General features: G+C 36.3%; 1 protein-coding gene across 3 annotated transcripts in view; it reads left to right on the top strand.

The window, feature by feature from the left end:
• The window catches only part of SEMA3A (semaphorin 3A), a 469,306-nt gene that overhangs the window by 262,595 nt on the left and 190,881 nt on the right, over window positions 1-15,830 (top strand). For 2 of the 3 annotated variants that reach the window (XM_060632359.3, XM_060632358.3), the window contains one exon: window positions 2,703-2,895. In XM_060632359.3, coding sequence (XP_060488342.1) covers window positions 2,784-2,895 — 112 coding nt within the window. In that variant the 5' untranslated portion in view covers window positions 2,703-2,783. Of the gene's footprint in view, window positions 1-2,221; window positions 2,896-15,830 lie in introns of those variants that run through there. The other variant, XM_060632357.3, reaches the window with a different exon arrangement.

The following is a 15,830-nucleotide window of genomic DNA, read 5'->3' as shown; positions in this document are numbered from 1 at the left end:
GTTCACACATTTTAAATTTAAAAAATCTAGAGATAAGCAAATGTAAATGTGAATTTATTAAGCTTTCAAACATTTGAAGACACACAAAGATCATACAAAATTTAGAGGGTAAGAAAGTGTTTTTTAAAATTATGTGTGTGTATCTCAACATGGGTATCTGTGCTACCAAATTCCAGACTTCAACATTAATTTAAATTACTTGTTTTACAAAATTAAATAACTCTGTCCTGATTTTGTGGTTCAAAATCCAGATTGAATGTCTTTCTTCCCCATGGAGTCAATTCTGATCCTCTTTTATCTGAATTTTACCTACAACCTTTCATTTTTCCTGGAACACATCAAAATGTTTCAGAATTAGACATTACGAAAGTGAAATGGATACATTTCTAAATTTGCTTATCCTGTTTAGTTTTGACAAATATAAACTTGTTCCCCTACTCTAGGTAACAAGAGCTAGAGGAAAAATAAATATTTAAAGACATTTAAAATATATTAATGAAAATGGCACAACTATTTAAAGTATTTAAACTAATTATATGTGATATTTCAAAAGGATAATTCATTGGTCCAATCTTCTAAATAATCCCAAAGTAACATGAATTCCTCTGTAGAATAAATGTCTATAGAGAGTAATCCATGGAAGACAGACAAGCCTCTTGTCGTTTGTAGCCTTAATCCATTGCCTAGGGCGTGAAAAGTGCTCAGGATAACAAGTGCGGGAATCAGTAAAATCAACATTATTTTTAGATTTTATTTTCTTAACAATACTGACTGATCAATAGGCTTGAGGAAACTGACAAATACAATAAGGTCTGTTTGATGAATCAATCTAGTGAAGTAGAGAGAATCCATCCACCCCTTCCCCCATTCTCCCTCCTTTAAATCCTCTTCATCCTCTTCCTGCTCCTCCACCCAGCCACCCACCCACCCCTACTCCGCCCACCCCGAACACACACATAGTTGTTGAGGCAGAGAGACAGACAGAAGGAAAGAGGGAAAGAGAGAGATGCTTTTCCCCTATTGGCCTGTAGACATTAAGTCATGAAAGCTGTAGTGGCAATGCTTGGATCATTTTTCGCAAGAATACTAAGCCACTTTAAGTGTTTATGTTTGTAATTGTGAGACTCACCCTCTTCTTTCGGTGGAAAAATTTCCATACTTGAAGTAGGTTCTCTATTCTGTATTTCAATTGTGAGTGTTGTATGGGGCGGGGGGGGGGGGGGGGGGGGGGGGGGGGGAGGGGGGGGGACACGGGTAGAGCAGAGAGAGTTGAGTAGAGAAGGGAAAGTTCGGTCCTACTAACTTTTATATACGCCAACCCCCAATATCCTATAAGGATATCAGCTTTGGGGAAAATTGAAAGAAAAATAGAAGAGGAAATTGAAACACCTCAGACAAAATGTCTAGTTAGGAAAGAACTGGTTGTGTCTGTGTGACTGCCTAAACATATGCATTCGTGTGCACAGAACGTTTAGTAACCCTTCACCAGCTCATGAAGACACAGAGATATCCTCTTTATGTTGGTCCTTGACACTCAGCAGGGACTTTTGTGAACTTTGTCATCTTCCTCTGCCCTTTAAACCAAAACTAGGGAAGTGGTTTTAATTAATGAGATGTGTGATGCATTAACAATGTTAGCCAGAGCATTCCAGAAGCTGGAAAACCATAGATGTTTTTAAATTCTGAGTATCCTTTTGAGTTGTAATTTATAATTCTCAGTGGACCTATATTTGTCTTGAACTGATTGTTGAAATGGGCTTTACTAGGAATTTCTTCAGTGAAATTGCTGCGGGTCGGGGGAAGGGGGTAGTTGAGCCAAGGGGGTTTGTTGGGAAGAGGGAATGATCTCTAACAAGGCTTTAAAACCTTCAGTGGTTAAAGTTATAATGGTGAAAAGATATACATATATGTACATATGCATGTGTGTGTATATATATATTTATATATATATACACACACGCATACATACACATATAATGCACAAGTTCAAAGGAATTATATAATGAGTTATAAATTATGTAGGTAGCAGAATTCAGATTTTTTTAATCAAAATTGCACCTAAAAATGGCTATAAAACAACGCGTGCCTTGGGAAGTAAATTTATAGCTACATGCCTTTCACAGGCACGCTGGAGGGTTCTGCTCCCAGCTCTAATCTCTAGGAGATGTTTTTTGCATGTGTTGTGTGACAGGAGGGAAGGGGAGTGGGTTGAGCTCGCCTGTTCTCCCATTGTCAGCCAGTCTAGTGAGTGTTGGGAAAACCTGTCTGTGGGATCTTGTGTCATCTCTCCCTACATGTGTACAGGAAAAGTCCGCGCTGCTCAAGGCTCCTCTTTCTCTCTCTCTCTCTCTTTCTCTCTCTCTCTCTCTTTCTCTGTTTCCCTTTCATTCTGCTTCCCGGGAGCCGAATGAAGCAGAGAGCAGGATTAGAGTCCGCCACTGGCTATCAGAAGAGCCTAGATAAAAGGAACTGCTTCTTAAGCACCACTGCAGCAGCCCTTGTTCATTTTTTTGTTTCTTTCTACACAACAGTTGTGCCTCATTATCCGGTGCCTGGCTCGATTTTTTTTTTTTTTTTTTTGGAGGGTTTGAAGTTTCTGTGCTCCAGTGACTGTTACAGAAGAAGAGGTGTTAGTGTTGCCGTGAGGTCTTGATTGTCTGCATTTATGAATGAAACTGACCTAAATCACCTGTTACCTCCAGTTTCCAGATTGTTTGAACTTCTCTGGCCGCACAATACAGGAGGGAAGGCAGAGCAGCACAGGCACCTCCAGCGTCTGCAGCATGGGCTGGTTCGCTAGGATTGTCTGTCTTTTCTGGGGAGTATTACTCACAGCCACAGCAAACTATCAAAATGGGAAGAACAATGTGCCAAGACTGAAATTATCCTACAAAGGTAAATCTTTATTTTTCTTCTTTTTCGGCTAGCTCTGTAATGTCCCTGCCCCCCCCCCCCCACCACCCCTGCCTTTTCATTCCTTGAACTCCCTCCCAAGCCAAACCATGAAACCTTTAGTTTAACCTGGGAAACCTATGTGATCCTGTGTGTCTTTCTGAGATGATTTAAACACTTTTTTATAAAAGCATGTCTCCTGTTTGATATATGACAATTTAAATGCAAACAAAGAACATTTAATCACATTTGCAGAGAAGAGCTGAATGCCTGGGTAAATGCTGATCTGTGTGTGTGATCATATGTGCTGTTAATTTTTCTGACTCTACTTCTATTAAAATATCTTTAAAAAGCGCCGTGGCAAAAAGAGTCTCTTTGTAGAATGCCTCACCTATAGCAATTGTTGTGATAAATTGTGTTTTCTTAGTTTGAGGCACTAAATGGTTAATCGTCATCATGAATATTCAGTTTGTTCCAATCTGACAATCAGATGCTTAACATAAGCAGTAGATCATGGTTTGCCAAGAGAATATAAACTGGAGGGAACAGACTAGTTTTTCCACAGTGTGTTATGATTGTACCAAAGACTGTGTATTTGGCTAATTGGTGTAAAGCTAAAGCCTTTGAAATATAACGTTATTTAATTCCATATGTACTTCAGTGAGAACTGAAGGAACATTACTTTCTGGTTGTACAGCTAGTTGTGTGAACTTACTTTTAAAAAGAGTTTAAATTTAAGAAAGAAAAAAAGCTTCAGTACATGATTGCTAGTACTTTATTTGGTTACAGCTTAATGCATATGCCTGGTTTTTAATGAGGATTTTAAGGAAATATTTGTTCTCTATTTGTTTAGATAGATTTTGTAGATAGTTGTATAAAATAATGCTAACATGGTTGAAAAGAGTATTTTTGAAAAACTTTTAATGAAAAAGAATGTTTCTATAACTGAGGTATTAGTAAAATGGAGTTGGTGATTAAAATGTTTTAACTCAAGTACTTTTACTCCCTAAGGTGTTGCTTTCTTATGATTCTCAGATTTCGGGAATTGGGGGTGGGGCAGTAGGAAGCTTCAATTATACTCTGTTTTTAGCCTATAATGTGAAAGAAAATCATTGAATCTATCTGTAGAGATGTCTGTCTGCTGCACATTGTTCTTATGCCAGAAACATATTCTTTAATTTTCACATGATGGGGAACATCTCTTTCTGAATGCTCTAGTGTGAATGAGGATCACAAATAGGAAAGAGAGATGTAATTTTCACACTTTGGATTAGAAAATTCAACACCTATTAAATGTGTTTATTTGGAATTAATACTTGCTAGGTAAAATACATTGGATTGAAAGATACATTTATTTTTGGCATAACAATTTCTTAGTTACTAAAATGTGAATGGATTTAAAACATTAGCAAACAGAATTGCAATTGTACTCATCATGCAAGATTTTAAAACATTATCCTTTAGCCATTAAAGATTTAATTAAATCTCTATTACATCTCTAGCAACTGTCTTTAAATTGTTTTTATAGAATATGGTATTATGGCATGTGTATTTTCCTCAGTTTTTGCTTTCTGTTTTCATTCTTTGGGAGGATGACATCAAGTAATTCTTAGATTGGTGGCTGATTTTATCCAAGTTTATATGCCTATGAGTCAGTTTCGCATGCAACTTTACTTCTTGAAGATGTGAATGGCTGTATGCTATAATTGTAGAGTAACAAATGAAACACGAAACACACGTTAAAAATCTACTATATTTGGAGATACTGGTCTAAATGCTAAATAAGTTGTAAAATAAATAAAGATTGGGAATTATATATATTTTGCAAGAATTTTATTTCCATGGTGATTGATTACTCTCCATTATAGAACAGGTACCCGTTCTTTCTATATACAAACAGATAGCATTTAATTAGAATAGTCCTTTGATATGTGTGCAGGCTTTAAACTTGTCTGATGAAGTAAGTTGTATATATTGACAGTATGAATCTATTTGACACTGTCTTTATAAACTCTTTTTATCATGGCATCCATTAGAATCATTCTGCTTTTCTTTTCATCAAAAACTGCTCTACACCTACATAACAATTCTATTGCTATACCTAGGTCTTGGCAATTTGGTAATATAAACTGTGAAACGAACAACAACAAGAAGAATAAAAGGAATGGCCCAAGCAATTTTTCTTCTGTCATTTTATTGGTCTGTCATTACCTTTTTGTCCCTACATGTACACTTGTTTTGCCAAAGCAAATGCCTAGTAGCCAATTGTCAGTACTTTGTTTCTAAACTATAATAGAGATTTTTTTTTAGCTCCTTCTTTTTCCTCCTTAATTAGATGTCAAACACGGTTAAAACATCCACTGCTTTGCCCTTAAAAATATTCCAGCATGATTCATGAAGAGTTAAATCCCTGCCAACCCTAATTTCCCATGGTCACTTGTTTTCAAAGATCCACCATTAACTCTCTCATTGCTCAGGTTGCCAAGACAAAGTTTCAGGCAATCACTGTGCTCACTTCCTACTTGTCATCTTGCCTAGTAGGAAATGAAAGAGATTTGATGTGTTAAATGAGAAAGAAAAAGAAAAGCAAGAAGGCAGCCTTGGTAGTGGATGCACATATATATATCTAATAAGGTGCCTCTTTACTTTCTAGGAAAAAGGGATTGAATGGATGTGTTCAGGACCATCTGGAGAAGTGATAATATTAGAAAAATGGGGTATGCTGGCTTTTCCTCTGAACCAATCTGATTTAGAATCCTTGTGGGGGAAGCAAATGTGAGAACTCTGTAAATCTCAGCAGTCACATACAAATTATCCTCAAGAAACATTCACTCAGAGATACTTTTGCTTTCCTGAAATGTATGTAATATAGCTAAATGTTGAAATGCTTCTTTTTCAAATTGATGTGGAACTGTTTATTTCTCCTACAAAACTAGTCAAATTTCACTTTTCTCATGAAATACCAGACTATCATATAATCTTCCTTTTGGAATGTGTGGTACGATGAAGACTTCAGAAAAACCTATGGAAATCACAAGGAAATAAGTTAGGTTTGGGGTTTTAAACAAATGACAAATGTTCCATCACTCAATGTAATGAGCATTTCCAGGACATTGTGTGCTCCAGTTTTAGTAAAAATGAAAGGCACATGCAAGTCTGAATGTGATGGTTATCATGTGAATCCAAAGGTTAAATCAATGCCTTTAACTTTACTTTCATAGGGAGGACTTAGTAAATAGCACTTAAATAAATGTTTGAAAGACTTTCTTTTCATACTTTGTAAAGATTTTTGCCCCCAGAGTAGTTTAATTATTGCAACAATGAGATTATCAGGTAAATCAAAATCCTCACACACATCTTTCTGATATTGGAAGTAATATTTAATTAAAACTTTGTGAAATACAATTTGCAAAAGACTTTATTTGCCATTGCTCAATGCACTATGATCGCTTCAGATTTAGTTAATATGAATGATGATTTACTAATTAAACTTGTTGACTTTTCAGAGATTTTTCTTCACTTTTACCAGAGTACACAGATACACATCTATATATAATATGTATGTGTATACATATAAATATATGTATATCTATGAATGACAAAACTTTATGTTAATATCTTATAGCTGAGAAAAGTGATCTTGGCAACCTATAATAAAATTGTTACTGCTATACAATGACATTCATATTTTATATTACGTATTTATTTATTTATTTTAGAATGGGCATGAAAAGTCCCTATGGATATGTCAAGTACTCACATGTTTGTATAGGATGTAATATGTCTTATACTGATAATTTCCTCGCAACTAAAAGATAAGTATCTATGAAAGGTAGAGAAGTATATATACATATATATATATTATATAAATATATGTATATATATAGTATATTTATGTATTATATAATATTATATATTTATATATTATATGTTTAAGATATATATTCTTACACTCCCCCCCCACACACACACACACACGGTGCAAAGAAGTTATAAATTCTTTGCAGTATCTTTTCTCCTATAGTCACTGCATATTTAACATCAGGTCTCTGACTTGCTGATTCTTATTTAACATGGCCTTTTCTGCTCAAATTTCTATTCACTTTAAAAAGCATATTTTGATTCAGGAACCTTCAATTTCAGCCTGCTGAAAACTAGAAATTTTTATTCACCTACTCGAAAAAATGTATTCTGGCAAAATAATGAAAAATAAAATAAAACAAGATGCTCAGTCACACATCTTGTGATCCAGTGCTGGTCAGATCACATGAGGGCTAGTGAAAGTCTCCAGTTCAGGGGTTCTCTGTTTAAAGCTGCCAACCAGATTGGCCTTGGAAGTAATAAGTTATGCAGTGTAGAGCTCAGCTAGTAGAAAAAATAACTGAGACCCCAAAACCATGCCATGTAAAATTCTAGCCCACCAAATTTTGATAATAATATTCAATCATTATTAGCTCAAATAAAGCTGAATACTGAAGAGATAATGTTTCCAATTCTAACTTTTTTATGTTGTTATTTCTCTTCATATAAATTATTTACAAGACTCCACTGCAGACAGTGATGTATATTGCCAGGATATTTAGGCAACCAAATATATAAATCTGTCCTAACGAATTTCCTTGTTTTCTTACTTTTCATTCATCTATAAGTCAAACAACTTAATTAACAAATATGCTGGAATTTTTGGCCAGTTATATTTAAATTTTATATTCAAACATCCATGCAAATGAAAGATCTTTCAAGAATAAATTGAATTAAAATTAATTAATATGATCTCATATGTTCCTAGTAAGGAAATAAAACTGTTGCTTGCAGAGCATAATCTACTTATGTTTAGTGTGAATATCTAATTGTAGTTGAGACATGTACTTTAAATAACTTACAGTGTTATCAACAGTAAGAAATTGTGTGGTTTAACTTCTTATCCCAATTTTTCTCATTTAAACTTCAGTGGCACACCTACATGTCACTAGTCAAAGGTCAAAATATCATACCTTCACATGCTTGGAGAATTTTAAATCTAAAGTCAGGACTATGCTAAATAGAATTTATATTTCCATTGTCCTAAAACCGTCCAGAGAAACCAGTACTCAAATACATTTTTAATCAATCATTATGTAACAGCATTCATTTACAAAGTCATGATATTATATCATGGAGAGTTACATATTAATTGATTAAGACATTGCACTTATCAAACCTTTATGAAAAAAATCTATGATAAAATGACGTATCAGTACAAAATTGTAGGTAAAATCTCTAGAACTCGTGACAGTATCTAAGTTTAGTGCATGCAGTGATAGCTTATTTTAAAAAGACCAGCAGCTGTAAACATAAATTAGAACAAGTGTGAGTCTTGGGATGGATTTTACCCCTCATGACTTCTAAGGTGCTATTTAAAGGAATTATCATGATTTGCAGTTCTGTGCTTCCACTAATAGGTGGCACTAGCAATTTGTGACAGCTCTTTCATTAGTTTGGAAATGGGCAGGCTGCTAGGATAAATATACACAGAGTGATGTGTGGAGGCCAAGCTTGGAAAAACTGGCATTAGAGTCAGGAGATGTAACTTACACAAAACAGAAGCGTTAGTTGAAATGCGTTTTGCTTAAGATTTTGAGGTGCTCTTTGCATGCATTTATTGGTGTGTTTTGACCCTTGAAAAGTAAATGGTTATAAGTAAGTATATATATATTTAACGTAAGACTTAACATATGAAAATGGCCTGTGCTACACAGCAGTACCAAACAATCAGAATGAGTAAAGGATAGCTTCATGTGTCTCCATGCATATTAAGTATTTTATATACATTCATATAGATGCATTCATATATATTTTTTTCAGCCTGAATCATAAAAAGTTCGTAACGGAAATGATGCAGACTTCCTCTGGCACATTACTGCCATCGTTCATAATTGGAGAGTAGCTAATTGAGGCGGTAAAATAAAGTTTAATAAATCACATTCGGTATATTTTTAAAAGTGACTCCTTGTGATTTGTAGGTTGTTTTAAATTATTATCATAATTAAACATATGGAAGAATCAATAAATTTTATCTGACACAAGTAAGTCTGAATGTCTCCAGTTACTATCTTCTTCTATTGCCAAGACATAAACAGAAGTATAAATAGGGAATTCACACACTATTTCCAAACAGTAACAAAGCTGGACTCTGTCAAACCCAGGATAAGAAAATATACAATTTACACTTAAATTAGGGAATGAAGATAAGCAAAAATAAAATTCTGTTGATAAATAGGAAGAATAATTCAATCTTAGTATTTTCTAGAAGCTTAGGGTAGAACTTAAAGAGACCACAACTTTAGGGAATCTTGTCAGCTCCTAAACGAGTCATTAAACCTGCATTTCCAGGTTTCCTTTGCTTGGAAAGATATGACGTGGGAGAAACAGTGTTGACCAAATCTCACAGTAACGTATTTTGTTGCCGAAATCGTAAATGTGTCTTTTGATAAAACATAGCATCACCCGCTTGAGTCTTGATCAGCAAACTAAATGGGGCTTAGTGCTGTTGAATATGTTGAATGGCTTCTTTAGTTTGTAAAATTACTTAAGTGGATCCTCTCTGTTGTGCCAGACTGTGAGGTCCTCAAGGCCAGATCTCTTCTTTTTCATCCTTAGACGCTCACCAGCTGGCACAGTCACTTGTTGAGCGATTCTGTGCTCCCTTTGACACACTGGTTTTTAAAAGCAATATGCCTGTTTATTAGTGAGTACAAAAAGAATGCACAGGTGTAATTATCAATTCATTATAAGTGAACTGTGCATTGTAATGTAGAGAAAGTAAGCTTAGTGCTGGACACTAGGGAAGGAGGATATCAGTTGAGGGACTTAGAAATGCACCAAGAGGGTTGCCTGGGTGGCTCAGTCAGGTGAGCATCCAACTCTTGATTTCGCCTCAGGTCATGGTCCCAGGGTCGTGAGTGAGATAGAGGCCCACGTGTGGGGCTCCTCACTGAGCATAGAGCCTGCTTGGGGTTCTCTTCTCCCTCTCTCTCTCTTTCTCTCTGTCCCTCCATACTTACACTCACTCTCAGTAAAATAAAATAAAATAAAATAGTAAAATAAAATAAAAGCACTAAGTGTATGTCAACATTGTTGCCTCCACAGACAGTATCTCCTCTGAACCAAGCATATTTCAGGACTGAATCACAAAGTTTCTGGTCAACTTAACTCGCCTGCGAGTAAGACATGAAGAATGGAAAATAATAATACACACATCTTATAAGATCCTAGGAACCAGGCTGAAGACTTGTTTCATTCCTTTGGAGGAACACCCTGATTTTTCTCATAATCGTGTCGCATTACACATAGCCAGAAAAGAAAGTAAGTGAGGCTACTCTAAAACCACATAATGGCTAAAGATAAAAGATCTCATCATCAGTCTTATTGTATCTGAGCTCTTTGTAGAACAAATCAGTTCTACCAAACAAAGCTGAAAGCACAATCACTTAAAAACTTAAATTTGACTGTATTCTATTGTCCATACTTTTGAGAGAATGCTGGCTTTGCTATTGGACAACTTGCTAAGATTATTATTGAGCAGGCTTTCTTGTTTCCTCTTATCTTTGACTCCACTAATTTTCTTAGTCCACTTAGAGGTGGAATTGATGCTTAGAATATAAATATGGCATTGATGTTTAGAATATAAATTCGTTTACAGTGCTTGATGTTAAACTCTTATAAAATATTTTAGTCTTGTGACAAAGTAGAAGTATTAACAGGAAAGGACAGGTGGACAACTACCAAGAGTGCCAAATCATAGCTATTAAGTGACATTAAAAAACTAATTAAGGTCTAATCCCAGCCCTTAAGGAATATATTTGGGGAAAGCCAGAACAAAGTTGTTTATACCTGAGGTCAACTCCAAAGGAGACAAGGACTTGTGATTCTTCATCAGATGTGTTAGAAATTTTAATTTTTATATTCAGATTTGAAGTTTCAAGAGAATAAACTCTGCTCTACTGTGATAATCCTTTAGAATTAGTTTAGGGATGAGTGGGTGGCTCAGTCAGTTAAGTATCCAACTCTTGATTTTGGCTCAGGTCATGATCTCACAGTTGTGACACTGAGCTCTGCATTGGGCTCCATGCTCAAAGATTCTCTCCCTGTCCCTCTGCCCCTCCTGCCCCCCCCTCAAAAAAAGACAGTGTAATCATACTTGCAGAATTATATGGAAATGAAGGACTACATAAATCAATGTGCTTATAGCAAATATAAGAAAAGTTACATTCCAGTCATTTTTTTTCCAAATCATCTCACGTTTAATTGGTAATTGTGGAAAGTGGAATGCTGAGAAATAGTAGGGAGAGGATGTCACCTTTTGCTTGAGGTCAGGTCTTGGGCCCTTCAGGATTGGCTGTCATCTTCAGTCCTTTAATGTTTGACCTTCCCAGAGCATCTTCTACAGTACAATGTTGTCGTCTGTAGGAGTTCTCTGTTCTCCCTAAGGCATCACTACTCCAGCAAGTTGCTAACCTGCCTCTTTCAGCGGCCCTTCCATTGAGGCTTCTCAGCATGTTGGCTCCAGGACATGGTGTTTAGTGTCTTGCTTCCACTGGAATGCACACAGTGTTTCCACTCTCAAGTCCTTCCACCTCCAGAGTGAAGGGTGTGAGCAGGACACAGATCCCCCTGACCCCCCTCAATACAAGAGCCCTCCATCTTTCCAGACTTGACATTTTTAATAATATATAATATATATTAAATATTACATATATATATATATATATATATATATATATATATATATATAACATAACTGATACTGGCCACCCTCCTCCCCCATCCTCCACCCCCTCCTTTGACCTAGAAATAGTCTTCATCTTGTACCTTCTTGTCCTATCCAAATAAATCTAATTCAAGACCCTCCTTTGAAAACAAAATCCTCAGAAATTAAAAGCCCTTATGTCTCTCTCAAAAAGAAGTGTAGAACTGCATTTTTATCAGCTAGATCTACAGAAAAACAAACAAAATGGCAATTTCTTAATTAGGTAATCTTGCCACTTTAAATTTCCCCATTCTACATGCATATACCTGATGATCTCAACTAGACATTGTGCCTAGTACAGAGAGTGTGGTTCCCATAATTTTAGCTCAGTTGGGTTAACTTTACACATATAAAATACCGTAATTAAAGGACAAAGTAGCCTCCTTGACCCTTGAGATGTGGACTTGTTGCCCAAGTGATGACTCAGAAGCAGAAAGCTCATACAACCTGAAATTTTGTGCCAGTGTCACCCAGGGATCTCTTCCCCATCTGTGCATACCCCTGACTACTTCCCAGACATTACAAATTCTGGGGAGTCGCTGAGCCAGCTAGGCTCTTTTTTATTTGTCTCTTCCATATGTGAAAGGCTACAGAATATCTACACTTGGTCTCTCACACAGAACTCCAATTTTGTTCAAAACTGTGCCCACTGACCTCTCTGCAAGCATATTTGTCCTCCTTATTTCCAGTTGTGGAGGATATTGTCTTTTTGTCCCAGTGGTCCAGGCCAGTAGAGTCCCAGTAGAGTCTTTGCCTCTTCCCTCGCTGACCCACCCCATATCTACCTACATGTCCTGTGGATTCTATCTCTTGAGTCACTCAAATCTGTCCTGTTCTCTCTTCCAGGCTAAGTGAGATCCATATCATTACTTGCCCTGCTATGGCAACAGCCATCTTTAATTACGGTCTCTTTTTTTGCATCATTAGTGGCTACAATTCTTTCTGAAATCCAAATCTAATTATGCCTTTCCTTCATTTTAAAGTTTTACTGATTAAAGTCCAAACTCCTTAGCTTGACCTAAAAGAATGATTAACTTAAAGGAGTCTAGGGCATAGAGGGAACTAATTGGAGGTCTTGGAGTTGTTCAGATATGAAGAAATTAATCCCTGAATAAGGATCATGATAATGGAAATGAGAGAGGAAGGCTGAAGATGAGACATATGTATAGAAACGTTAGATTCAGTAAATGCTTGTGTACGTATGGGAGGATCTGGAGAATTCAAGAACAGTAAGTTTCTAAATTTCTGCAACTAGGAGTGTGATACAACAATTGGTAGTAACTAGAAAGTGAAACTCTCTTCACCTTGCAGCCCCAACCACACCCTCACCCAGTACCTCCCTTTCCATGTCACACCTGTGAGCTTTCCTTCCTGGATCCACATCTGCCCAGCCTTAGTTGTTTACTGATGCTGTTCTCTCCAACATTGACTTGAGTATCTCCTTTGATAAGGCTTTTGAAAAGACAGAGGAGTATAAAACATCATGCGGCATCTATCCTAAAGAAACGTATAACTTGGAAGGGGAGAAGACCCACATTGTCAGGTTTTTTTTTTTTAATATTATGCTGTTCCTTATCCATTTTATTATTTTTTAAGACTTTATTTTTTAAATAATCTTTACACCCAACGAGGGGCTCAAACTTAACATCCCCGAGAGCAGGAGTTGCAAATTCTACCTACTGAGTGAGCCAGGTGCACCTATACATTTTCTATTCTCAGTCAAGTAGAGTCTTACACATGATAGTGCCTCATTAAATTGAAGAAGTGGTTGAAGGAATAAGTGAGGAGGTGACAGATAATCACTCCCCGCGAGAGCCCTAAGGAGCAGAGATGAGACCTTATATAAAACAGATCTGAGTACAAAACACAGTCCATTCTGGGAAGTGAAATCTCTGGGAGAAAAATCATCGATGGCTGCAGAAGCAGTTTAAATCAGGATAAGTGGTAGAAAATTTTGAAACAGGTTATAGGCTGGAGTTCAGATTGGGCCTCACAGTTCGGTCCTGTTCTCTTGGGTTACAGAGACTCCAGATGGAGACACGTAGCTCTTCTTTAGCTACATGGAGCAATCCGATTTCACACATCCAGAAAAATGCAAGTTATACCTAAGAAAAACTGCAGATATTTATTAAAATCCAACAATCTAGCATATTTAGGGCATAGCTGTCCATCTAAAATATTCAATTACATATTAATTCCTTTAAATGTTCTTAGATTTATGGCAGGACACACATTTAGGACTTCTGATGAGGTATCAGACACACATCTTAGTCTGTCACAATGTCACTATTTGGCCAAAAGCAAGATGTCAAGTGTAACATTTTCGTTTTCAAGTTACTATATTATGTGGGATCTTCCTTCTTTAGTAGATTTTTTCTTTTCTCCTGGGCTGGTGTGCAGGGATTCAGTCCTTTGCACTTGATTCTAACTAGATAGAATTGGAAGCGATACTCAAACAAAGCAACTACTCCTAAGACTCCAATTCCCTGTTAGGCTCTTACACACTGGCCCAGAGCCATGGAGTTTCCTACTTTCACTGTGTGTTCTTCATGTTCAATAGGCTCTCAGCCTTCTTTTGCTTCCCAAGGTGCCTATTCAGAACAGAATTAAGGTTCCCTTGGCACATACTAGCAGAACACACATCCTATCTCCATCATTCAACCTCCTAATCCAGACAGCGTCTTGAGAAAGATTTCTAGCATAATAGCAAGGTGGGACCAAGTGACTAGAAAAAAGTTTTTCTTGCATGCCTCAAATCACTTAGCAAGGTAGAGTAGAGTCAGGGTCTGTTTTGTCTAATGTATCATCAGAAATAAGATTAATACTTGTCTCATTGGCATTGCTCTTTAGCTGTCAAATTAGAGAAAACTGTCTACTCTGTGACAGTACTTCTGTCCACAGCTTTATAAACATTAGCACATTCGTTTTTAAAGAATATGTTTAGACTATTTTAAGCAGATGCCATATAAGGAAGTGAAATTAGTGATGCTATAGTGATTTGTTTCTTTAGTACAGATCTCAGTCTCTAATACTGAGTTGTACCAGATGTAACTATGAACTCTGGACTTCATTCTCCCAAATGGTTCCTGTATTGTACGTATTATACCATCTTTTTCATACAACTCAGTTTACTTAGAGAAACTAAAGATAGAGATAATAGGTAAATGTCTCTAGTGTGCCCCCTCCACCAAACAGTCAGATTATTGCTTTTTCATATTTTCAAGAGAATAAAATGACACATTCTTGGAATATGCAAAATGAATTCCTACATTCCATTCTTGGAATGTGCAAAATAAATATATCCAATAATATATACAATCTTTATTTAGTTTATTGAATAGGAAGTCTTGCTGTGCTTATAGTGTTCAGTCCTTTGCTTGTTGGCCTATTGAAAATTAGTGTCTTTTTCTAATTTAGCTGCTAGAACAAAAAATTCACAAGGACAAGAGGAATCTTAGCATAGTAAAGAAAGCATTGAATTGACGTTGGCATTTTGTGTGTGTGTTAGGATGTGGATGTGTTATTAACTTTACTAGCCTCAGTTGCTCTTCTCCAATGCAGGAGGATAGCTACTTCATGGTAGCTGGTAGGTCTTATCAGGATAATAACAATACATTGTAAGAGGCCCAATCACTGCTTGGTGCATAGAAGGTTCTAGATCACTGTTTTGTTTATTTGGTGTGGGTATGCATGCACATATTCTCTGTTACTTTGTGAATTAGATTAATAATAATAATACAAAGAAAATCACACTTGTTATATTTGTAGTGCACTTATTTCAAAGACTCGTAAAATAATAGTGGGAATGCTAAAAAAACATGAAGTTTGTCAATATCAGCTAGTCAGTGAACCTATGAGGAGGCTTGGTAAAAAGCTGGTGTTGAAAGTAAACCATTGATGAACAAATACCTGACAGACCTTTCAGTCCTGCATAGGTAAGCTGAACGTCTTGATATGAACTTGCTTGACCAAGTTTTAAGTGTAATTTCGATGGAATCTGTATGAATATATCCATAAAGCAAGGTAAGGATGAAGGCAGACCTGATTTTTAGGTCCTTGGCCATGAATACTTACTGAGCCAGCCTGAGAAAGGTAGACTCTGTTTCTTTCTTCTTTTTCTTTCTTTCTTTCTTTCTTTCTTTCTTTCTTT

Source organism: Panthera onca, chromosome A2 (genome assembly GCF_046562875.1).
Source record: "Panthera onca isolate mPanOnc1 chromosome A2, mPanOnc1 haplotype 2, whole genome shotgun sequence".
Classification (NCBI taxonomy): Eukaryota; Metazoa; Chordata; class Mammalia; order Carnivora; family Felidae; genus Panthera; species Panthera onca.
The sequence above is the reverse complement of the archived record's forward strand: the minus strand, read 5'-3'. Positions and strand labels throughout refer to the sequence as shown.